The following is a 27,158-nucleotide window of genomic DNA, read 5'->3' on the forward strand; positions in this document are numbered from 1 at the left end:
TGTGCCAGGCACTTAGACATTAGTAGTAAATTGTTCCATATCTCCTCCCAGTTTGGTTCAACACCCATTACCTAGGTGAGAATAGTTACAAGTCTCAGTGTACTTTTTCGCCCTATCTGTATGAAAGGTACATCTCTGAGTTGGTTAGGATAGGTCAACCTAGCTTCTATTGGATGCCATGGAATGTGTGATTCTGGATCCATCCAAATATGTATGGATCGGATCTGAAAGGCGAGAAAGTAGAGTTTTAAATCGGGGAGAGCAAGTCCACCTGCTTCTTTAGGCCGTTGTAGTGTCGAGAGGCGAATCCTGGCCCTTTTGCCAGCCCAGATAAACTTAGAAAATTGCGAGTGTGCGTTTGGAGAGGTTTGAAGGTGGCTGCATGGGCAACATAAAAAATAGGAAGTTAAAGCGTGGCAGAATATTCATTTTTAAGATAGTGACGCTTGCTTGCATAGAGATTTTTAGCGAGCTCCATCTTTGAAGATCTGCAGTTATCTTTTGCGTGAGCTCGGAGTAGTTGTCTCGCAAGATGCTTGATAAAGAGCCACTTATTTTGATGCCTAAGTATACAAAAGATGTCACAACTGGAATAAATGAAAGTAAAGATAACTTGTCTTTTGGAGGGCTAATTGGCATTAAAGAACATTTTGCCCGGTAAATTTTATAACCAGACAGCTCATGAAATTTCTCAAATAATTGTAATACATGGGGGACTGTTTTATTTAGATTTGAGAGATAAAGAAGGATGTCATCAGCAAATAATGAGATGTGGTGAGAGGTATTTAACAGTGTAATTGGGGAGATAGACTGGCTGTGCCTGACCGCCTGTGCAAGGGGTTCTAGAGAGAGTGTGAACAATAGGGAGGAGAGCGGACACCCTTGCTTGGTACCTCGCTGAAGTTCAAAAGGCTGGGATTTACAATAACCTGTTAACACAGAGGCATTCGGAGAGCAATCGAGAACTTTAACCATCCCACTGAATGTTGTTCCAAAACCATAGTGCTCCAGAAGTAACCATAGGTTGTCCCAACGCAGACGGTCGAACGCTTTGAAAGCATCTAGTGAGAACACAGCAGTGGACTCCTGGGAGGAGTCAGCTAGATCAATTATATGAAGTAACCTTCTTAGGTTGTCAGATGCCATCCTCCCTTTGATGAAACCTGTTTGGTTATGATGAACAAGTTTATTTACTAGGGGTTCTATTCTTGTGACTAGTGCTTTTGCAAAGATTTATACATCAGCGCAAATTAGAGAGATAGGCCTGAAGCTAGAGCAATCCAGAGGGTCTTTGTATTTTTTAGAAGTAATGTAGTAATAGCTAATTTCTGGTCCCTGGGAAAAGATCCAGTATCAATGGGCCTACAATATTCTAGACTGCTAGATACAACTCTGGCGGAATGCCATCTATGCCTAGCGATTTCCCCCTCTGAAGTGATCTCGCTGCCTCATATAACTCGAATAATGTGATTGGTTAAAACACATTCTTTAGAAAGTTAGTAGGTAGAGGGTCAAGGCTGCATGTAGATGACTTAAGGTCCCTCACTGTCTCATTTAAGAGTTCATTGTTGTCAGCACTAAATTTCCATGATCAATTTATGTGGTGATGGACAAATCACAGCATAATTTGTGGGTAGAGACAGACTAATATCTTCGTCTGATTTTGAGAATTTTGTTATTAAAGAAAGAAGCAAACTCATTACATTGTTGTGTTGATATTAGTTCAGGGACCATTTGTGTGTGCACATTAGTTAATTTGTCAACCACTGAGAAGAGTAATTTGCTATTGTTAATGTTATTGTTGAAAATGTTGGAGTAAAAGTTTTGCCTTGCTTTACCTATGATTATATTGTAAGCATGCAACATATCTTTGTATGTTTCTTTGTGAATCCGAAGTTGTTTTATGCCATCTGCATTCTGCCTTCCTGCATTCTCTCTTTTGGGTTTGAACTGCAGTAGCATTTCTCCATGGTGCTCTCTGTTTACCTGAAATAGTTTTAGCTTTGAGTGGAGCAATTTCATCCATAACACTAACAATTTTTGAGTTGAAATTGTTCAACAAATAATCAACAGATCCAGATGATTCATATGGTGCCGTGCAGTAGCGTGCACAGACATTTTGGGGGGCAAGTGCTCGGGGGGCTGGGGGGGGGGGGGGGGGGTGATGGGCACTTTTTAGCGCAAAAAAAAAAAACTACAAGCACATGTTGAATGAAATTTGACTTTTATTTGTAACATTCTCTAAATGTGAGTTTTCAATGGAAAAAAGTCACGAAGCCAGCTGATATAATTCATATCCAATATTAACTATATACAGTCATGTCCTTCAGTTAACTTCTGTTTACCCTCCACTGTCTGCAGGACTTGTTGCATATATTTTGCTATTTAAATCAATATAGGCCTACAGTTAAGACAGTAAAAAGACCAAAAAGTAGGAGAAGGAGTTATAGGCTACTGAATGTTTTCATTACATGATTGCAGATGGGCATTTTTCACAGGTCATGGGGAACTTCCCGTTTCTTCTTTCACAAATGAATGTATTAATTTATGTTGCCTAACAAAACCTATACAACAGTACGTTCAGCTTAACACATAGATTTGCAAACTCTACCTTAATTATTTGTATGTGGTCGTCCTCACGTTATCTATCATTGATTTGGGCTAGAGCCACTAGTTTATCAGGTGACCAGTCGGCTAAAAATGCTACCAGAGACCTGGCAGCGCTTCATCTTACACAGCTGAGCCACATCCGGCTTGAGGGAAGATGCAACTGAGACCTTCAGTATGGCTTGAAGATGCTCATCAGTAAGTTTGGACCGGAACTTTGACTTATTAAAGTTCATAGTGGAGAAGGACTTTTCACAGAGATAGGTACTAGGCTTGTCACGATACTAAGAATTACAACTTCGATACGATACTTAAAAAAATATTGAAATTCGATACCATTTTCGATACCAAAGTCAGATACTGTGCTAATTTCCGTTTTAAAGCCTTTTTATTTTTTTTATAAACAAATGAATGTTGCTTTGTGTTTAAAAATGCTTGAAAGTGTAACTTCATTTCACAACAAATAGTTGTCTGATTGATCAGTTCACTTATATGACGTTAACAAATACGAGCCTCTTGTAATTCCAGGACGAAACAAGAGAGAACATGAAGACGTTAAGATTGGGCATTTTGAAAATAAACAACCATTAAATAATGTGATAAAAAAGCGAATAATTTCGAGTATATGTATAAATATTTAACTTATCCCAACAAACATGCGATATCAGAAAGACGTTAAAATCATGTCTGTATCACGTCGGTCAGTCCAGACCCATTTTGCATGTCTGGTGGACGTTCAAAACTGGTTCAAAATCTGACAGTGTGACTAGGACCTTAACCTTAACTTAACATGGATGTCTATGACGAGTTTTCTATCTGAACGTCTGACTAGGACCTTTATTGGATGCAATACGGCAGCAATAGACGTTCAAAAGACGTTTAAAAAAGACGTCGCAAAAACTTTCATTCTGGCTTTTCAGTGGATGTCTTTTGAACGTCTGACGAAGTGTCTTTGCTCGTGCTGGGAAATATTGAAATGGACCTTAAAAGTGACATACAAGTGTTTGAATTCCACAAGGTGTATGAACCCTGCAAACATGACTTTGTTCATCACGCTAAAGCGCGGCGCACGCGAGGTCGTGCACCTCTCGAATTTTGTAACTTTGCGCGTGCCGCGCCTCAGCCCAATGAACAAAGTCATGTTTGCAGGGTTCATACACCTTTATAAGGTGGATGTAACATGCAAGAACTAGGAGAAGGACACAGATGCTGCTGAGAGTCAGATTTATTGGTAGGAGTAGGAGTTTCCTCCCGTCTCCTAACCCGATCGGCTCGAATCGCTCTTGAATGGCGAGGCATTTCATTTACATTAACACTCGGAGCTTCAGACAACGAAATACTGCGAATGCAATGGTAAAACTCCTTGAGTGAACAATAGTAGACAGACTAGTTACCCAACACCTCTCAGACACGACAAGGAATACAAAAATATGAACGAGTTATTACACAAACAGTAAACAAACAAACGCATCCAAAAAGGACAATACAATAAACCGGACTAATGCAAAACAGACCTGGTGAAATCAACTAACTTCACTAACGAACCATCAGGAAACAATAACGCGTTGACTCAATAAAGAGTACAAAACCAAACATAGGATGATCTGCGAAACAACTCGAAACAAATCTAATCGAAAGGACCAAACGCTGAACATACAATGATCAAAGTTAAACACCAAGGGCAGATCCGATAACAAACACGGGGAACAGAACATACAACTCTCGCAACAATGAATACCAGAAATTGACTTACAAGGAAAGACTGGGCACACAGGAATATAAACCAAACACATCAAGGAGTTAAACATAAACAGCTGATCAAGACTAACAATGGGTGGCGAGATCAAGGGGCGTGACAGGAGAACGCTACGGAGATTCAACTAAAAAACATAACTAAGGGAAGCACGAAGATCTCACATAGGTTGGGGCGGAGTAGACGTTACAGTGGAATTCAAGCGCTTGTACCAATATTTCCGAGCACGTAAAACTTAATTAAGTTAAATATTTATACATATACTCGAAATGATTTGAAATATTGCGTTTTTTACCACATTATGTAATGGTTGTTTATTTTCAAAACGCCCAATCTTAACGTCTTCACGTTCTCTCGTGTTTCGTCCTGGAATTACAAAAGGCTCGTATTTGTTACCGTAATGCAAGTGAACTGTTCAGTCAGACAGATATTTGTTGTGAAACGAAGTAGTTACAATTTCAAGCATTTTAAAGTACTCTAGCCTACATTCCAGCACCTTCAAACCTGAAACACAAAGCAGCATTAAAATTCGTCAGGTAAATGTTCATTCCCCTTTTGTTGAGGGGTGTCTCTTTTATACTACCACATATAGTTTCGGACAACACTGCAAAGCGGAAAGTTTAAACTTTCTCCTCCACCGCTCGCAGAGGTTCGCGCGAGGTGGCCGGAGTCAAGCGCTATGGTCACTCAACCAGGCTTTAGCGCCCTTCGTTGAAACGTTCCAAAAGCACCACTTGCAAACTGGTTTGTTCGTGTCCTTCGGTTTTCCATCTGTATCTGCTTCGAATCCAACAGCACTGCGTTTGCTGTAGCTGCCATTTTAGCATTACAAACTGTCCTGTGCATTACGGCAGCTTGGGTGGCTCAAACGAAAGCGCATTTTATGTAAAAAGAATCGATACTTAAGAGAAACGAGTATTGTACCGTTTCAGAATGTTCAGTATCGATACATATCGATATATCGATTTTTTTGACAACACTAATAGGTACTTACAAAAAGGCACATGGTCCGCTTGAACATTCTGGGAAGGTGGGAGGCAATTCTCTCAAAAATTGTCCAAGTTTCAGGTTCTCTGCTTTTCCACTCACCTCCCTGAACTTGGCTTTGAGTTCAGAATTGCACTGCAGGTCAATTAGCTCCATTTGAAGCTCAGGAGGAGCATAGGGATCAGCAAAAATGTTTTGAAGTCTGCAAACCTGTGATCAAATTCTTCCTGCAGCTTTACAATGGCATCAGCATACTTCTCACCACTGAATGGTGTGCCCGAATCCATGAGTACCTTGCATGCTGGGAAATGGCAGAGGTTTGTCTGAGAAAGCTGGGCTTTCCATAACCCAAGTTTTGTGGAGAATGCTCTGATGTTGTCATAGGCAGCACTCACAAGCTGCCCCAGGCCTTGTAACTTCTTGTTCAGTACATTCAGCTCCTGTGGGATGTCAACCAGGAAAGCTAAGTTCATGATCATCTTGGGATCACTAAGTACAGGAACAGCCATCCCATCCTTCTCCATGAAGGCTTTCACTTCTGCTCTCAACTCAAAAAACCTCTTCAAGACGTTTCCCCTGCTAAGCCAACGTATCTCTGTGAAGTAGAGCACATCCTCATATGATGAGTCTATTTCCCCCAAAAAGGAACTGACGGTGCTTCAAGCCCCTGGTTCTGATATGGTTGATGCATTTCACAACATCAGACATCACACTCTCAAACTTCAGGCATTTGCTGCAAAGGGCCTGCTGATGGATAATGAAACGCAGAGGAATAGCCTCTTCCACACCTTCCTTCTCCAGTTTTTTTTGAACAAGTGCCACGAGTCCATTTTTCCACCCTGTCATTGATGGTGCTCTGTCGGTTGTTATTCCAGCAAAACTCTTCCATAGCAAGGCAGCATCTACAATGGCATCACACAGCTTCCGATATATCTCCTGAGCAGTGGTCTGGCCATGCATTGGAATCACTATGAGCAACTCCTCCATTACTTCAAAACAACTGTCAACACCAGGGACATAAATTGCGAGCTGCGCAGTGTCAGTGACGTCTGTGCTCTCATCAAGAGTGAGAGTATGCATGGAAATGTTTAGCTTTCTCATGCAGTTGATCATAAATGTTACCTGACAGGTCAGAAACGCGCTCTGCCACTGTGTTGGCTGAAAGGCTGATGTTACTAAACTGACCCTTCTTTTCTGGACAGACTATACTTACAGCATTTAACATGCACTTTTTGATTAACTAGCCATCTTTGAATGGCTTTCCAGCCTTAGCAATCATCTCACTCACCACGTAGCTAACTTCGACAGCAGCATCACTCTCTTTGCTTGCCTTCTTGAAAAAATCTTGTAGCTGCAGTAGACATGTTTTAAGCTTGGCGGTAGGGGCAGACTGGCATACATTGCTACCGGGGATTTCCCCGGTGAGTCGATGGGTTAGTGGGCCGCCGGTGGTTTAACTCGGCCCGTGGAGGAGCCATTGCCGCGCACTGCGGCCCATAGTCACGCTGCTGTTTAACGGTGTTATTACCTCCCCCGCTCCAGTCAGATAAACCTGCTCAGCGTGCGGCCGCGGACTGAGCCTGTAAACACATGAACGAGTTGGACCGGGCCGCGGACTGGGCCAGCTGATGCGGGCTGATGGTATGCAGCGGAGATCAGAAAAAAAAACCAACTTGTACCAGAAAATCCGGGCCATACTACGAAAACATACAGCAGTTTAAATTGTAGATAACATGTTATTTTAAATGTACTGCTGTCGCCTCTGCAACGTCTAAGGCACCATCTACAAATGACCTTAACACGGTTAACACGGACGCAAGTGCCGGTCTTAATAATTTCATTTTACTGACTTTTATTGTGCTTACCACTTAAGGGTTACAGAATTTCAACCACAGTGAATGAGAGCCCACAGTTCAGTGAACGAATCCGTGAGTAAACGGGAGCCCTCAGTTCAGTGAACGAATCGCTGATCAAGCACAGTTCCCTCCCAGTGAGAGTCTCCGCCACCAGATTCGCGGGTGATTCGGTGATTCACAGACCACACTGCAGTTCCCCTGCCGGCCTGCACGGTCGCTGCTGAGCTCAACTACTGAACTGAAAAAGGAACGAATCAGCTGAGGAAGTTATTCGATTCAGTTTGTTTACTCAAATGATTCATTCATTTGAACGAATCGTTCGTGAACGACACAACACTACTGGACAGAGGAAGAGGTCTCCATGCTGCAGCATTCACACCCGGTTTGTGTGCGTCCGTACGATCAAAGTAAGTTCAGCGTTGACTGTAGTACTGGAGCGGACATTGTTGTGGTTGTGTTTGATGTAAGAGATGTCGATGTTGAGATTGTTCGTCCTTTACTTGCTTGTAGTAAAATGCAGATGTGCACATGTAGCCTAGCCTGCTTTGTGCTGTGTTTACATGTAAGAGAATTGCATTAGATGTTCGTGAACGTGTGAGGAGGAAGTGTACGTTGTATATGCGTATCGGTGAATAATTCTCCTGGTTATCGATCATTCTCTGATAATCAGTAATTTACTACTCGGTTTCCTCAGCGGATTAGTCACATATTGAACGTAAAAAGTGCCTCAGTTTGTTGATGTAAATCTGGTGGTGGTTTAAGTACGGTGGCCGTGAAGTGCAAACCACAACGACATTAAGCGCAATTACAAATTACAAAAACACAACAAACTGATGAAAACAGCGATTTTTTTTACAGCGCGCTTGCGATCACTGATTTCGCTTATACAGCGCGACCGGAGAAAAATGCCAGCGGCTCAATCATTGTCAAACGTGGATATCCAAGTCCCTACATTAACAAAAACAACGACATTAACAAAAACTAGTGGTGGGCCGGTGTTCTGAAAATCCGTGCTACTCCTCGAGCTGTCCTACCTTGGGCTACTGCGCATGCGCATGCTAAGATTACGTCACTCTCAGCGCACATGGCGCACACCCGTAGCGCAAAATTATAGACATATCTATCGATTCTTGCTACCATGTCAAAATGTAGTACCACAGCAGTAGCTGTACGTACGATCATGTTATAAGCTATATTACCTTATCCGAACGTGCTTCTACCATTGATACTGTATGTACGATCATTTAATAGGCTATATTACCTTATATGAACGTGCTTCTGCCATTAATACTGTAGATGCGATCATGTTATAGGCTATATTACCTTATCCAAACATGCTTCTACCATTAATACTGTATGTACGATCATTTTATAGGCTACATTACCTTATCCAAACATGCTTCTACCATTAATACTGTAGGTACGATCATTTTATAGGCTATATTACCTTATCCGAACGTGCTTCTAGCATTAATACTGTACGTACGATCATTTAATAGGCTATATTACCTTATATGAACGTGCTTCTGCCATTAATATTGTAGGTATGATCATATTATAGGCTATATTACCTTATCCGAACGTGCTTCTAGCATTAATACTGTACGTACGATCATTTAATAGGCTATCTTACCTTATTTGAACGTGCTTCTGTCATTATTATTGTAGGTATGATCATATTATAGGCTATATTACCTTATCAGAACGTGTGTACAGCATTAATACTGTAGGTACGATCATATTATAGGCTATATTTACCTTATCAGAACGTGCGTACAGCATTAATACTGTAGGTACGATCATATTATAGGCTATATTTACCTTATCAGAACGTGCGTACAGCATTAATACTGTAGGTACGATCATATTATAGGCTATATTTACCTTATCAGAACGTGCGTACAGCATTAATACTGTAGGTACGATCATATTATAGGCTATATTTACCTTATCAGAACGTGCGTACAGCATTAATACTGTAGGTACGATCATATTATAGGCTATATTTACCTTATCAGAACGTGTATACAGCATTAATACTGTAGGTACGATCATTTTATAGGCCACATTACCTTATCAGAACGTGCATCCAGCATTAAAACAGTAGGTACGATCATTTTATAGGCTACATTACCTTATCAGAACGTGTGTACATACAGCATTAATACTGTAGGTAGGTATGATCATTTTATAGGCTATATTACCTTATCCGAACGTGCTTCTACCATTAATAAAATCACAAGTCATTATTGAAACAATGCACTGGAGCAAAACAAATTTTAATTATACAATATGATACAGTTATTGCAAATTATTCTAGAATAAAACTGTGAACATTAAAAATACTACAAAAATAACACTGCAGTCTTGGTCTCTCAGCGTTGGTCTGTTAAAATTTCTGTACTGCATCGGTAGTTGTACCATTTCTGTTATGTTCTTGTCGTCAGCATCACCTTCTAACATGGAGAAATGACAGCGCAAACGTCATGAACGTTACATGGTTATTTACTTGTATTTAAGAAAATTGCTTCAGAAATATAAAATAGCCAAACTGAACGAATGTTAAGCGTTAAGAAGTGCTCGTTTTGAGGTGAATCAACTAAAACCAATTAGTGTAGGACACTAGAATGAACAGATGGATAAAATCGAGTACGGCGAGGCTAAAACAGACATTTGAAACCTCCACTTGTTGGAAACACTCGAGCAAATAGTAATATTTACGAGGTCTTTCCTAGGATAATCACAAAAATATTTAACAATTGTCGAAAAAACACAATAAAATGCAAAAAGATTTACATTGCAATATGATTAAATACGATAAATGGGCAAAACTCACCGTTATTCCAAGACAAAAAACAGCTGGTAGCGCAAAATTCTGGGCTACGCTGACAGTGACGTAATCTTAGCATGCGCATGCGCAGTAGCCCAAGGTAGGACAGCTCGAGGGGTAGCACAGATTTTCAGAACACCGGTAACGGCGTTAACGGCGTCCGTTAATTTGATACTCTTATCGGGCGATATAAAAATTATCGCCGTTAATCTATTCTTAAAGAATATGAATTCCTAAATTCATTTTTAGGAACGTAAAGTGTTACCGGAGCGGAGCTCGGAGCGGTCGTTTTCTGTATGGTCCTAGCGCTAAATTCGTCGCTATTTAAATATTTCTTTTTAACCATTAAAACTGCAGAGGACCAAAACCGGCTTTTGAAAAAGTCCCCCCCAAATTACGTCCGTGAGGTTAAATGTACTAAATGTTGGCTTACATTTCAAATATTATGTTTAGCTGAATAAACATGTTATCAACCCTTTTTAATGTACAGTATGTAGGCTTACAAATTCATGTTTAACTGAATAAACCATTGAACATGAGTAGCCTACATTTTATTGAGCATGTTTAGAAAGTAGAACAGCTTTCTCAAGCAGTCATTGATGCATTTTGGAAACAGGAGATGAGCCCCTGGTCTAATGCACCCTCTGTATTAAGAAACCCTACCTCAAAGACTGACTTTTAGTCATTACTTGGGTAGCACGCCTATGAGCCATTTTAATATAGATTAATCTAGATTAATTTCAAGATTTCAGTGAGATTAATCTAGATTTAAAAAATTAATCTATGCCCACCCCTACCAAAAACACAACGACAACCCGGAAAATGTAGGTCCCAGTGGGAAAACCTGTAAAATCGTTGATTGGACAACGCCACTTTTGGCTTTTGAACCGAAAGTTATGGCGTTCGCTCTTTCAGTGTTTGCATAGGCGGCAAGATAGTCAAATCGCCATGTATTGACCGAACTGCGGGAAAGAGCTGGTTGAGCCGTCACCCAACTTTTGCAGCAGCTGTGGCAAGAAGATTCAAGATATATGTGTCGGAAGCACTCCACAGCCTTCAAGTAAGTTCATAAACATGAAGAATGGTTTATTTGTCTTATGGATGTAGTAACGTGCTAACCATAGCGGTGTCCATGGACGTAGTTTTGATTTCATAAGTGGGGGGGACACAACCTGGGGTGGCGAACTGTTGAGCGGGGGGGGGGGGGGGGGGGGGGGGGGTTGAATGAAAATTGTTGAGCGCTGTGAACAAAAATTGTTGAGCGGGGGGGGGGGGGGGGGTGGGGTGGGAGCTCGGAGCTGCATGATCCTAGTGCTAGATTTGTCGCTATTTGGATATTGTTTTTTTAACCGTTAAAAAGTGGGGGGGACATGACTTCGTCGCTACTTAAATATTTGGTTTTAACTGTAAAAACTGGGGGGGACCAAAACCGGCTTTTGAAAAAGTGGGGGGGACATGTCCCCCCCCAAAACTACGTCCGTGGCGGTGTCCACACCGTGTCCGTTGTCATTTAAATGGGCCTGGTAAATGCTGAATTAAAGGTGTAGTCTACCTAGGTCTCCGTACAGTTATCCCTCGCCACTTCATGCTTCACCTTTTGCTGCAAAATATATGAATGGGGAAATATTTCGCGGATTTTCGCTCCTTTTTCGCTTCAAATATTAACGCTAACAATAAAGGAATGTTAGAAAAGATAACATATTACGGAATTACAGTACAGCTATTTTTGGATGTGAGTAGCGGAAAATGTCGAATGTGAACTTTTTTCAACTGATATTCATCTCTCACCACAATCCACAACTTTTCCTCTCAGGCCTTTAAACTGTTAGGATATTAAAATAGTTGTTGCATTTTCTTGAACGTGTTCTTCACTTTCCATCTCGGTTAGGAGTAGATTTTCTTTCTCAATAAACCAATAAAGATGTTAATGAAGATCATTTGGACACTCTTCAAGTTGTAGTGTATTTATTTCTCAATTTTCACTACACAGCAGCAGCAGGACAAGTGAAAAGCAGTCCACCTTTTTAACAGATGAATACACACAAAAAACTTTATTTTCTGTAGTGTCCTTACGTGTCAAAATAAAAGTGCTTAATAAGATGGGACTATATTGCATACAAGTGGAGACATTATTGTCTGACAAGAACAACAATAATAAAATAACCATAAATAAGACACTTATGAGAACATAACCTAACAATAGTTCTAAACTGGTCAAACATCATTTTCATTTTTGCGTTTTCAGGTTATAGATTTGGATAACAGAAATGATCCAGGTACCCGTGGATGTCTCACTGTCCAGAGTTCCTGTTACAGATGTGTTGTATCTCCTGTAATTATTATTTACTGTGAATCTTTTAATATTTGACTTGTCATAAATTAAATGTTTGGTTCTAGAAAAGCTGGAACTGCATGTATGTATTTTTGTTTTCATCTATACTGTATACACATTTTCTGTCTGCAGAAACTACACCAACCTGTTTGAACCCATTGTGATTGACAGCGAAGACGATGTTGAAGATCTTACTCAAGACAAAGAGAAAGACCTGTCTACAGAAGAACCTGTGTTAGTAATTAAGACATTTTGTATTCAATTAACCAGCATCTGTTCCTGCACATAATTACATTATGCAAAGTTTGATCAGTCAGTAAAGAAGTACATACACTGTGCTTAACATAATATTGTTTTTTTTTTTCCTAGAGAAACAAATGTGCAGGCACATGCAATTATTGCGCATCTGGCACTGGCAATTGACCACAAGAAGATCAGCAGGTTCAATATATGTCGGTCAGATGTTTGGGATGGAGCTGTTCGTGGATTTCAACGCAGCACGTACTCTGACAACAAAGACGTGTTAATCAGGTTTAATGATGATGCTGGCTGCTTTGAAGAAGGGTTGGATACAGGTGGCCCAAGGCGTGAATTCCTCACACTTCTCACGAGCCATCTGAGAAATCGCCCCATCTTTGATGGACCCCCAGAAAACCGTACAATTTAAGAGGTGAGTATTTTTTTTGTATAGTGAAGGGGTTTTAAAAACTAAAAACAGAAACATCTCATTTTTATCATAGGCAGATTTAAGTAGTAATTAACCACAATAATTCTGTGCTCTGTATAACAGCTGCCAGGGAAGATGATTGCCGTATCCATTGTACACGGTGGACCAGCACCACATTTTCTCTCAAAGAACCTGGTCAACCACATGATAGGGAATCCAAGTTTCAGTGCCACTGTAGAAGATGTGAAAGATGAGGAGATAGGGAAAGTTCTGTAACCGGTAGGAAATGACCTAGGCTCAGGGAACAGATTTACTTTAGGACAAGTGGAGATTATTTTGACATTCAAATAAAGATTATAGTTGAGTGAATAATTTCTGTTTTTGAAAGGGCATATTTCAACCTCTCTCGGCAAATGTGAAGTCACAAATGGAATAATTTTAATCCTATATTTGTTTTCATTAAAAGGTTGTCAAATTGATATTTTGGTAGTTTTCCTTACAATAAACTGCTTGTTCTATAAGGTCCTGGAAGCAGAATCAGAGGAATCTCTGCAAAATGTTATTTTGCAAAACAGTACCATGTTCCAAACTGCTGGATGCCTCAGAAGTGTGAAGGCATGTGAGAAGCAAGCTTTTGTGGAGGACTATCTCAGATGGTACATCATTGACAAAAACCACGGTGCCATTCAACGGTAAGTAATGACCTGTCTGCCATTAATGGCTGAAAATATTTATTTAATAATCCGCGGTTCTAAGCTCTTTACAGAATATGAATATATCAATACTTGCCAAATTTGTTTCACCATGTTTATCATCCACTAAGAAATAGTGTTGTCAAAAAAATCGATATATCGATACGTATCGATACTGAACATTCTGAAATGGTACAATACTCGTTTCTCTTAAGTATCGATTCTTTTTACATAAAATGCGTTTTCGTTTGACCCACCCAAGCTGCCGTAATGCACAGGACAGTTTGCTAATGCTAAAATGGCAGCTAAAGCAAACGCAGTGCTGTTGGACTCGAAGCAGATACAGATGGAAAACCGAAGGACATGAACAAGCCAGTTTGCAAGCGGTGCTTTTGGAACATTTCAACGAAGGGCGCTAAAGCCTGGTTGAGTGACCATAGCGCTCGATTCCGCCCACCTCGCGCGAACCTCCACGAGCAGTGGATGCGTTTATACTTTCCGCTTTGCAGTGTTGTCCGAAACTATATGTGGTAGTATAAAAGAAACACCCCTCAACAACAGGGGAATGAAATTACCTGACGAATTTTAATGCTGCTTTGTGTTTCAATGTGTTTCAGGTTTAAAAAGTGCTGGAAATTAGGCTAAAGTACTTGAAAATGTTGAAATTGTAACTACTTCGTTTCACAACAAATATCTGTCTGACTGAACAGTTCTCCTGTATTACGTTATTATAATTCCAGGACGAATCATGAGAGAACGTGAAGACGTTAAGATTGGGCGTTTTGAAAATAAACCACCATTAAATAATGTGATTAAAAGTGCAATATTTCGAATCATTTTGAGTATATGTATAAATATTTAACTTAATTAAGTTTAATGTGCTGGGAAATATTGGAACAAGCACTTGAATTCCACCTTATAAAGGTGTATGAACCCTGCAAACATGACTTTGTTCATTGCGCTGAGGCGCGGTGCGGGCGAAGTTACAAAATTCGAGAGGTGCACGACCTCGCATGTGCCGTGGTTCAGCACGTCATGTTTGCAGGGTTCATACACCTTGTGGAATTCAAACACTTGTATGTCACTTTCAAGGCCCATTTCAATATTTCCCAGCACGAGCAAAGACACTTTGTCAGACGTTCAAAAGACGTCCACTGAAAAGCCAGAATGAACGTTTTTGCGACGTCTTTTTTAAACTTCTTTTGAACGTCTATTACTGCCGTTCAGTTGCAGTTTTTGCACGTCCACTGACATCCAATAAAGGTCCTAGTCAGATGTTCAGCTTTTGAACCAGTTTTGAACGTCCACCAGACATGCAAAAATGGGTCTGGACTGACCGATGTGATACAGACATGATTTTAACGTCTTTCTGACGTCGCATGTTTGTTGGGATAAGTTAAATATTTATACATATACTCTAAATTATTCGCTTTTTTATCACATTATTTAATGGTTGTTTATTTTCAAAACACCGAATCTTAACATCTTCACATTCTCTCATGTTTCGTCCTGAAATTACAAGCTTTAAAACGGAAATTAGCACAGTATCTGATTTTGGTATCGAAAATGGTATCGAATTTCAATATTTTTTTAAGTATCGTATCGAAGTTGTAATTCTTAGTATCGTGACAAGCCTACTAAGAAATGTATAATAGGGTTTGTCTTTAAACAGAACTCTAAAAGTTCTTTTGAATCATTATTCATGCCACATGATTACTTTTAAAAAGAGAGTAACTACTTAAAAAAATAAGCTGTTTGACACAGTGTGAACATTTCTTTTAAATGTTTAAATCATAATTATAAATTATAAAGATTTCTGAGCACTGTGAATGGTTTTGTGTACGAGTGGTCTCACATAAACACCTGAGCTTTACTTGGTGTATGACACTATTAATTTTACATTTGTTCAAATATATTAAACTCAAACTCTCATTGACATTTACACATTAACGGATATGAATTAGTTCATTTCTATGCTTTAAATCACTTATAACACTTGTGCATTTATCCTTAACAGATTCAAAGATGGACTGGCAAGTTTTGGTTTCCTCCCTGCATTGTAGCAGCATTCCAGTGTTCTGTCCCCAGTCTTGTGCTTCTCCGCCAAGGCCCTGACTGCTTCAGACTTGGAGACCAAGTTCAGACCAGATCTCAGCCCAGCAGGAAGCAATAGGCGTCAAAAGGAGAGCAAAACACTGGGCTTTTGGGCAGATTAAACCCAGAACTTTCATTTTTACCTTTACTTAGTCTGATTGTGTGATTTGTGTGTGACTTGTGTATTCGTCTGTATTTTGTGTAATTTGTGTGTTAACGGGCCGCCCAATGGAGGATGGGTTCCCTTTTGAGTCTTGGTTCTCCCGAGGTTTCTTCCTAATCCCCACCATCATAGGGAGTTTTTCCTCGCCACTGTCGCCTTTGGCTTGCTCATTAGGGTTCTGGACCCATAGTATTGTTAACCTTTTAAATCCTGTAAAGCGCTTTGTGACAACATGTGTTGTGAAAAGCGCTATACAAATAAACTTTGATTTGATTTGATTATCTCCTTGATTCTGAAGGTTTGCATGGACAGATTGTGTGTTTAGAATTTTTTTTTTAGTTATAATGAAAGGAAAGCAGAAATAAGGAAATAGATTTTTCTCAATGCAAAATCCAACAACAATAATGTTTACTTTCTTCTTTCAGAAAAAATGACAGCTGTATCTCTGGAAGATCTGTTGATGTTTGCTACAGGTCTGGCAGCACTTCCTCCAGCAGGCATAATACCACCTCCATGCCTCGAGTTTTTAAGTGATTCACATTTTCCAGTTGCAAATACACTGAAGCTGCCATTTTTGGAATCATACAGTGTTTTTAAGGCAAAGATGGACTTTGGGATCCAAAATGCTCCAGGATTCGGCTGTTATTAAATCTCAAAGGCCAGTTACTGATTCATGTCCAGTCTAGTTTGGATGCTGTTTGCATACTTTCACCGTAAGCTACTTTTATAACACATTGAAGCGAAAAGCTACTTTACTGTTTTGCTAAACATTTTGGTTTTCAGAGCTAAATAATTTACAGTATAGGCAAGTTGAAATGCTGGACATGTTGGAGTTTTATTCAGAATGTGAAGTGTCAAGTCTGTCTTCAGGGTTTAGACTGAATACATGGTTCGTTTTAAATGTTTTAATCAACCTGAATGCATCACTTTGAATTTTAGCAGAAGGAACAGGAAACAAAAGATCAAAAATTAGGATTAAGGTAGTCTGTCTAAAACCCGACTGTATCTTTCAACAATAAATACAGTTCTGTGGCTGATTCCCAGTCTTGTGGCTGCTGTAGACCATTTTGTTCTACAGCCTGTTGTAGGTATTCCTCAATGTTTTGATCACCACACAATTCAGTTGGTTGCCTTGCTTCAGGGAACACATCCAGTTCCCTCTCCTCAACAGCAAATCCACAGTCTCGTGAACCATATCTGCAAAATCAGAATATAATTAATAATAGAATTGTGAAGCATATTTTCTACATGTACTACAAATAGTTTAATATGTCAGATTTGTTTGCTGGCTAAATGGATCTGTATAAGTGAACACCAGAAGTGACCGCTTATAAATTAACTGTATCTTACTTGTACAATGATTAAAATATATTTGCCAACAAGTCCATCCAAAACTGAGATCTGGGGATACATTAAAATCGAAATGGTTCTGTTCTTGTTCATTTCTGCTTATATTGATATTGTATGTTAAACAAAAAAAGTAATCCCTCGTTTATCGCTGGGGTTACATTCCACAACCACCCGCGATAACCTTAAACGCGCGAAGTAGAAATGGTAGACTACAGTATTTAAGTATTTATACACCATTTTAAGGCTTTGTTCACACTTTTATGCTGCATAAACCTTTCCCATTCCCTTGATAACCATTTCCATGTTATTCTGTGCATGTATTGTACCTTTACACTTACTGAACAGCAACTAGTTGTTTGTTGTTTACAATCCCATGTAGGCGAGTAGCATCTCAGGCAGGTGATACTGATTCTTGTTATCGAGAGTAAATACTGTATGCACTATTTACTGTAATATGTTATTGTTTCTAACATTCTTTTATTGTTAGAGTGAATATTTGGAGCGAAAATCCGCAAAATATATTTCCCATTAATATTTTTTATAAAGCAGTGAAGCCGCAAAAGGTGAAGCGCGGAGTGGCGAGGGATTACTGTAGTCTAAAAATGTTGGTGTACGTTTTGTAAATATATGTCCTGATTCAAAATATTTGTGGATAGTGGTGGCTATGTGTGGATCACCAGTAATATTCATGTTTTCAATAAACGCGCTAAAGCCGGTTCAAAAGCCAAAAGTGGCGTCGTCCAATCAACGATTTCCAGGGGTGGAAAGTAACTAATTACATTTACTCACATTACTGTAATTGAGTACTTTTTATGAGTAATTTGTAATTTTCTGAGTAGTTTTTGAAATATGTAATTTTTACTTTTACTTGAGTACATTTTGACCCAAGTAGTTTTACTTCACTACATTTGAACGCTCTGATATTACTGAGTAAAAAAATATTTATGGTGAAAAATTAAATGCGGGCAGAAATTTAAACTTCTGAGTCCCAGAACTGAAGGCCAATTGCATGGCCTTGCCTTGCGCGCGCCCTTTCCATTGTCTCATAATCAGGTCGTAATCTGGTGCACTTTTTTTCCAAAAGGATGAGATAGAACAATCTTTAAATCTTCTATCTATCAGGTTCTGTGGGATCCTGTGGACATTTTATTGTGAAAAGTGGAATCCTGTGGGCACTGTATTTTGAGTAGTTGGATCCTGTGAGCATTTTAAATTGTGGAATCCTGTGCGCATTTTGTTTTATTTTGAGATGTGTAGGATCCTGTGGTCATTTTATATTTTATTTTGAATTGTGTCAAACTGTGGGCATTTTATTGTGAATAGTGGGATCCGGTGGGCACTGTATTTTGAATAGTTGGATCCTGTGAGCACTTACTTTTAAATTGTGGGATCCTATGAGCATTTTTTAATTTTTGATGTGGGATCCTGTGGGCATTTTATTGTGAGTAGTGGAATCCTGTTGCATTTTAGTTTGATTTGTGGCATCTTGTAGGCTCTTAATTTTGTGTGCATTTTGTTTTTTGAATAATTTGTAATTTAAATTTCTTTATTCTTATCATAGTGTTATCCGTTGTACAATAGGACTGAAAATTGTTTGCACTTTATGGTACAGGTTATGACTGTCCTTGTGCTGTGAGGAAGTATGTTCCTGAGCCCAGCTGATCTTTTTGCAAGTGTGGATGTGCACTTAAATATGCTTTGAAATCGATTAAAACAACTTGTGCTGAATTTGGTTCATGATTCATCCATGCATTAAATAACTGAAAGTAACTAAGTAACTTTTACTCAAATTACATTTTAAATGAAGTAATTGTGTACTTTTACTCGAGTAAATTTTGAGATGGGTAATTTTACTTTTACTCTGAGTAGATTTTAGGCAAAGTAATGATACTTTTACTCAATTACAATTTTTCAGTACTCTTTCCACCTCTGACGATTTCCCAGGTTTTCCCACCGGGACCTACCTTTTCCGGTTTGTTAATGTCGTTGTGTTTTTGTTAGTCATTGTGTTTTTGTAATTCGTAATTGTGCTTAGTTAATGTTGTGTTTTTGTTAATGTTGTGTTTTTGTAATTGTGCTCAGTTAATGTCGTTGTGGTTTGCACTTTACGGCCACCGTATTTAAGGGTGTAACTGTGTTCCCTGTTAAAGGTGGAACAAAGCAGAAATATCCATCTCATTCTCCTCTACAATGTTCTGCCCTAAATATATTTGGATAAAACGCACATTTTTGTCCAAATTCTTGGAACAATGTTCTCTTTATAGTGATGTATATTTTTACAAAAATAATTTTTACATTTACAGTATAATAATGTTTTGTTTTGTAGTTTCCTAGTGTAAAAGGTTTAGCAGCCATAAATTCCTGTAGTATTTTAAAATGAAGACTCTGGTCATCAGGTCTTGTTTCTGTTCTTCCAGTTTGAGGAGTGCAGATCTTTCTTCATAAGTGTGAGGTTCACAGTCCAGCTCTCATCCAGCTCATATTGGTACAAACACATTTGAATACCATTTCGGTACTCTTGTCAGGGGTCATCAGTTGAATTTTGTGTCCTACTGTAATAGTAGTTCATACTCAGCACAGTAGTTCTTGTGAAATTTAATTCGAATTAATCTGTTATAACCTTATAACATATTGTTTGTATTTCCTTTTTATTCATGCAATTAAGTTTTTTTTATCTACATTTTTTTGTAGATACACAAAAGATCTTGGCATCATATTCAACTTCCTCCGGACGAAAAAGTGCTCTGCACAAGGTAAAGTCCAAACTGACTTCATTTTTTTACTTTATTTTGCTGATTCAATCTTTAAAATAATGTTAGTATTTAAGCTAAAAAGCATCATATATCATGTGAGTGTTTTCCCCCATGGGTTCTTAAAAAGTATTTAAAATTGAAGCATTGATTTTGGGGGAAAAAGTATTACAGTCTTAATCGCGATTCTTTGCGGTTTTAAATTGTATTAAAAATGACATGTCGCCGTCGTCTGTAAAGCATCTAGAGAAATGTTAAATCATAATGAGTACTATAGGATAATAAGCTTTAATTTTAAGACACTTACTCATGTATTTAAGCCTTAAATGGTTTTTAAGCCTTTGTTTTCATATGAATAGCTAGTAGCTATCTAGCTACATTTAAAAATCTTTAATAATTCAATCCTGTTCAACGTGATACTGTATGTAAGGGCATTTATGATTCACTGTATAAGAATGACAGCACTTTTTTGTTCATTCCCTGTGAGTGTCTGTGCCTCAGTTGCAACTTTACTTTCGCTTTTAAACTCTTTCCTAACACCAGTGTATTAGTGAATCTGTTCTCCTGGCGCCATCTACTTAACACATTGTGGGATGGACACATTTATAATCCCTGGTGGCTATGATCTATTTCTGAAGACGATATCAAAACCTTTAGACTGTGTAACATCTCTTGTGAATAACACTAGGCTTTTAGCCTGAAACAAGTGTTTGTATACAGTATCTCGTAAAAAAATTTCAGGATGGCCTTTTAAAAAGTATTTTAAAATGTCTTAAATGTATTGAAATGAACTTCAGTATTTCTGCATATACCCTGGCTCCACACTGACGCACCTGATTTCACTCGGTATTCGTCACTGGTACCAAGCGTAAGATGTGAGTGTGGGGTGTTTAACCCAGAGAAATGTTCATCAGTTCACCTATATAAGCATAATTGGAAAAATTTACTAAATGAATATGTAAGACAAGCCTGGTTTTACCCATCTTCAATGCCTTAACTGAGGGAAGGAGGTTGTTCCCCAAAATCTCACAATACATCCTCTGCGTAATACAGTGCAGTCATCCTGTCCCATGTCCAGAAAAACACCCCCAAAGCATGATGCTACCACCCCCCCGTGCTTCACAGTAGGGATGGTGTTTTTGGGATGGCACTCATCATTCCTCACCTTTCCTAGGATTATTGCTACACCACGATGTGAGACCTTGCATGGACACCAGACTGAGGGTGATACAGTCATGTTTGGCTTCTTCCATTTTCTAAAAATTGCTCCAACAGTTGATCTATTTTCAGCAAGCTGCTTGGCAATTACCCTGTAGCCCTTTCCAGCCTTGAGGAGGTCTACAATTTTGTCTCTGGCGTCTTTGGGGGCAGTCATGGTCTGGTGGTAGGGAACTGGTCTTGTGAACGGAGGGTCGTGGGTTCGATTCCCAGGCCTGAGCCCATGAATGAGGTGCCCTTGAGCAAGGCACCTAATCCCAACTGCTCCCCGGGCTAAGGCTGCCCACTGCTTTGGGCATGTGTGCACCACAGCCCTCTAGTAATCACTAGTGTCTGTGTGTGTTCTAACTACACAGATGGGTAAAAGCAGAGGACAAATCGATTAGATTTTGATTGTGGTGAAAAAATTTCAATTGACAAATTTGGCACATTTACATTTGGACAGAACTTTGGTCTTAGCCATGTTAGTAGTTGGAGTCTTACTGATTGTGTGGGGTGGACAGATGTCTTTATGCAGCTAACAACCTCAAATATGTGCTTCTAATTTAGAATAATAAGTGGAGTGCAGGTGGACTTTGTAGAGGTGGATTAACAGGTCTTTGAGGGCCAGAATCTTTGCTGATTGGCAGGTGTTCAGTGTGCAGCATTAACACGCAAATAAGTTATTAAAAAATCATACATTGTCATTTCCGGATTTTTTTTGGAAATGTACCCAAGATGAAAATTTCTAACCCCTCCATGATTTCTAAATGGGAGAGCTTGCAAAGTCTCTGGGTGTTTAAATACTTATTTTCTTCACTGTAAGTATTGTTTCCAATAGTTCTGTATATTTATATCTCACCCTGTTTTGTAATGTCTCTTTTTATTCTTCAGAACTGAGTGATGTCCATTTTTAAGTCTTCTACTGTGTCCACATTTCGGAAACTTTATTTTATCTCCACAAAAAAATAAAACCCTGAGGAGTTTGTCAGACTGTTGTAAACAGGAGAAATTAAAAATGAAACATTAAGAAAATTAAGAAACATTAAGAAAATTAATCATTTTCTTCATCCAAGAAAATCTTCAGTACTCCTAAAATCCCCTGATACTCTCCACACTAAAAGACCTCCAGTACAACAGGACAAAGACATGGAAAAGGAGGGACATCACTGCTCAGATTGTGGAAAAAGTTTTATTACGCAGAGGGGTCTCCACAGACACCAGAGCACTCACACTGCAGAGAGGAAATACGGATGCTCAGAGTGTGGGAGGAGTTTTATTAGACAAAGTAATCTCCAAAGACACAAACGAATTCACACAGGAGAGAAGCCATATCACTGCACAGAGTGTGGGAGGAGTTTTAGTAGACAGAGTGATCTCCAAATACACCAGCGAATTCACACAGGAGAGAAGCCATATTGCTGCTCAGAGTGTGGGAGAAGTTTTAGTAGACGGAGTGATCTCCAAATACATCAGCAGCTTCACACAGGAGAGAAGCCGTATTACTGCTCAGAGTGTGGTAAGACTTTTAATCAACGGAGTCATCTCCAAAAACACCAGCGAATTCACACAGGAGAGAAGCCGTATCAATGCTCAGAATGTGGGAGAAGTTTTAGTAATCAGAGTAATCTGAAAACACACAAGCGTGTTCACACAGGAGAGAAGCCATATCACTGCTCACAGTGTGAAATGACTTTTTCTGATCAACGTAATCACTGCCAACACCAGCGGATTCACACAGGAGAGAAGCCCCATCACTGTTCGGAGTGTGGGAAGAGTTTTCGTACTCGGAGTAATCTGAAAACACACAAGCGTATTCACACAGGAGAGAAACCATATCACTGTTCAGAGTGTGAAATGACTTTTTTTGATCAATGTATTCTCCGCCAACACCAGCGGATTCACACAGGAGAGAAGCCATATCACTGTTCGGAGTGTGGGAAGAGTTTTAGTAATCAGAGTAATCTGAAAACACACAAGCGTATTCACACAGGAGAGAAGTCATATCACTGTTCACAGTGTGGGAAGAGTTTTCGTACTCGGAGTAGTCTCCAAAGACACCAGCTCATTCACACATGAGAAAATCTGTATCACTGCTCAGAGTGTGGGTGGAACTGCACTCATTGGAGTGTTTAAGAGAAATGCACTCATTAGCTATGAACAAAGTGACTGATGTAAAATCAGTCACGGTTTGTGGTGCAGTTTGAGATTCTTCTGTACTGATGCATGAAATTGTGTTAATTGTTTTTCATAGGCTTGATATGCGATGGCTACTAATTGAAATTTTATTGCAATTAGCTATTAATTATTTTCATAAATATATTTGTATGGTGTCGCGAATGCATCCGTTTTGGAAAATTCTTGTCGCTTTCAAACGGGTGCTCAAAGAAAATGTACTTGCATGCGATTTTGGAGGCCTCTGCGGGACTAGGGCAGGCGAGAGATGCTAAGCCCTCGACTCTCCGCCATATTGTGCTTATACTGTGGCTCACGTGCAGACATACTGAAAACAATTACATAAACAATTACATACATGGCTCGGTTTTACACTGGTGGATCTTTTCCAGTGCAGATGCAGTGGATTCAAAACATGGAAACTACGTAATACATTTGAAGAAAGACACAGTACAATTAACAGTAAATGGATCATCTGGGACTCTGTTATACATGTACATTACAACTTCAAGCATTTGTAACAAACATGATCATGTTCAGTATAATTTTTTACATTAAATACATTTATATTCATAAACTCACACACATGTATAACACAATCTAAAAAAATTTAATGACATTCTAAACAGCCTCTTCTACAACATCTTATTTTTTAATATCAAATAATAATAGAGAGACATAGCAGTTCTGAATATTTCCATTAACATGGGGAATCATGTCTGCCAAATGTCTGGTATGTCTACCGGTGTAACCACCTTTTGGAGCCATTTTGAACATTTTGAGCCAGAAGATCATGTAACAGAATGTGATGTCAAACAGAATGACCTCTGAAGACTCCCAACTGCCACAATTCAAGATTAGTAACTCTCTGTAAAATGACAAAATAAAGCAGATTAGAATACATGTCAAATGGTCTGACCTCAGTAAAATGTTAACAAATATTAATCATAAAATATTCTCCAAATATATGAAAAATAGTTTGAAATATTCAAACCAAGGTCAAATGTTTACATGTAAATGTCCAACCCGGTCTCATTCCCCATGCGTATTAAGTCGTACGCAAAACTATGCACTGAAATGCGTACAAGTGCATTGCGCAGGTTTATAGACATGGCCCTGTTCTATACTTGCTGTGTACTTCAACATAAACGGTAAAGTTGTGTTATTATTAAAAAAACACCTGCTGGAACATCTCACTATTTGGTTAAGTGGCAACAGATCAGTAACATGATTGGATATAAAAGAACATCCCAGAGAGTCTTTCAGAAGTAAATAAGGAAATCACGAGTTATGAGTCTTTGGGGGAAATTTTGGAATAATTTGTCCTGAATTATCCCTCTGTCTCCACCTAACACCACCAGATACGGGTTTTGCCGACCTTCTTTTCTTTGCCTATGATTGTAAAATAAAAATTAGTACACATACCAGACAGATAGATAGATGGATGAATGGATGGATATACAGAGAGACAACAGATGATAAACAGCAAGACAGGCAGACAGATAGATGATGGATGGATGGATGGATGGATGGATACAGACAGACAGACAGACGAGTGGCTCTTAAAAGTGCCGTTGGGTTGCTATAAAGGATAGTGAGATGGATGTGAGGAGGGATCTGAAAGGTCTGTGAAAAGAAAAAAAAAGATGTCAAAACATTTAATGTTAACATATAACTTTTCTGAGCATATTGCAGATACTGTTAGTAATAAAACAGATGTCTTTCACATTTGCTTAAAAAGAGAGTACAATTAGGCCACTCCAACTAGATTTGGTAGTGCACAGTGTGTGAAATGTTAAAAAATATTGTGCTTTTATACTCTGATAATATTTTAACATATTTATTAAATACTGCCACGTATCATGAAAAAAATCTTAACTCATGTTTTCACAATTCACATAACAATCAGCTCTAGCTGAATTGTCATTTCTATATCATTCAATAATAGACATACAGTTGGAGTAATGTTAGTCTAGACCTGTGTATTATTTAGGTATACATAATTAGAGGCACATAATTCGGCCAGCTCTAACGCAAGCTAGCAAAGAACATTTTCACCTGTTAAACACCGACACGCATTCTTAGCATGTCAAAAGTAAACTTCTACATGGTGCACTTATTTTGAGGGCAACATAACTTTATAGAAATTGTGATACTAATCAAATCTCAAGTTAATTAAAGGCATGCTAGCTAATCTAAGCTAGTTTACTAAGCAAGTTAGAGCACCGGACTGCTTAGACACTCACCGTGTGTGGAGAGAAAGTGCGCGGTGATTCTGTGTCCAGTGGCTTGGGCGGAATGCACACAGTCCGACAGCTGGGAGGCGCTCACTTTCACTTCAGGCTGTATGAAATGTAGTGCCCTTATTGGAGCTCCTACAGAAGCGAAAAATTTCACGAGGCTTGGTAAGGTCCATGTATCCCACTCCCCTGCTGTGAAGGGATTAACGCCCATTGTCTTGGTAATGCGGTGGAAGCGGCTCACCCCCAAAGCTATGGGGCTTTTGCAAAAATAAAGTTCTAAATGGAAATCTTTTGTTTGTGTTTTCATGTATTTCTACCTGAATTTTATCTGCAAAACATTAAGTTTAATGTGCATTGAAGTTTTCAAATCCTTTGCAAACATCCTTATAATGCCATATGGGATGTTTCGTAAATACAAAGATTGAAGGTATAACTAGTACATGTAGTTATTTATGTAGAAACGGTAAATTTGCAAAAAAAATAAATAAAATTTTAAGCTTCTCATTTACTACTTTTATTTTGAAATTCCTATCAAATTACGTGATACTATTCACGCTATTTTCCATGACAACGCTGGGCAGGGCCATCTTGGTTGACTTTGTGTTAGAACTTCCGGTGCTACGGATACGCTGATAACGATTACAAGCAAAACGACAACAAACACAAAATGACTAGCATAATATGTTCAGTTAGAGCAGAGGTGGCCAACCCGTCAGAGACCAAGAGCCACAAGAGACCAAATTATTAGCGGGGAGGATGTAAAATGTACACAAATTAAGTATTAAGTAAAAAAAACAAGCACAAACTTCGATATAAACATAAGTCGTGATGTGCTTCAGGAGTTTGTCACGTTTGGAGCACACTACGAGCTCTGTTATGTACACAACTGTTGTTTTCTAGGTAAAAAGTGGATAAACTCCGTTATCAACACTCATTACAACGCCACTGACCTGCGCTCACTTTTAGGAAGAAAAGAACACAGTGTCAGTAGTTTTTAAACCTCCCTCAGTCGTGTGCGGTGCCTTTGCTGCACCTCGTATGTGGTTTATTATAAACGTGTGACAGAAGAACCGCGTCTCACCAACGAGACTCAAATCACAATCACAATATCACAGATACTTCATGCCGCTAGTCTCCAGTTTTCCACTACGCCGGTTTTAAAAGTATTATCGGCTCGCTGGGCTTGTAAACAAACCACGCACCACGAAGATGTAGCAGTGTGTCGCCCTCAGAGCTGATGAGGTAACCGGGCCACGACACAAACCGTTAGTGCAGGTGAGAGCGGACCGGCTGGGGAGACGCATGAAACCAGGCAAAGAGCCGCAGGTTGGCCACTCCTGAGTTAGAGGGTGTCACAATAATTGGAAGAAGAGGAAAACTTGGCTTGACCAACAGTGTTACGAACACAGCTCGAAAAGATCTGAGTGTTGCGGGGCACCTTATAACTTGTATCCACCGCCTT

At 39.1% G+C, this 27,158-nt stretch overlaps 1 protein-coding gene across 1 annotated transcript; it reads left to right on the forward strand.

The window, feature by feature from the left end:
• Positions 1-7,145: 7,145 nt before the first annotated feature.
• LOC143484208 (uncharacterized) lies at positions 7,146-26,204 on the forward strand. Its single transcript, XM_076982843.1, has 11 exons — positions 7,146-7,610; positions 10,949-11,093; positions 12,279-12,365; positions 12,498-12,599; positions 12,735-13,035; positions 13,156-13,311; positions 13,555-13,724; positions 15,742-19,303; positions 19,749-19,816; positions 20,023-20,084; positions 22,173-26,204. Exon 11 carries the CDS (start codon positions 22,428-22,430, stop codon positions 23,355-23,357), a length of 930 nt encoding a protein of 309 aa, XP_076838958.1. The 5' UTR covers positions 7,146-7,610; positions 10,949-11,093; positions 12,279-12,365; positions 12,498-12,599; positions 12,735-13,035; positions 13,156-13,311; positions 13,555-13,724; positions 15,742-19,303; positions 19,749-19,816; positions 20,023-20,084; positions 22,173-22,427; the 3' UTR covers positions 23,358-26,204.
• Positions 26,205-27,158: the final 954 nt, after the last annotated feature.

This window comes from Brachyhypopomus gauderio, chromosome 20 (assembly GCF_052324685.1).
Source record: "Brachyhypopomus gauderio isolate BG-103 chromosome 20, BGAUD_0.2, whole genome shotgun sequence".
In the NCBI taxonomy this organism is placed as follows: domain Eukaryota; kingdom Metazoa; phylum Chordata; class Actinopteri; order Gymnotiformes; family Hypopomidae; genus Brachyhypopomus; species Brachyhypopomus gauderio.

Coding starts and splice junctions, on each gene's coding strand:
- LOC143484208 (XM_076982843.1), top strand. CDS start 22,428: ATGGAAAAGGAGGGACATCACTGCTCAGATTGTGGAAAAAGTTTTATT.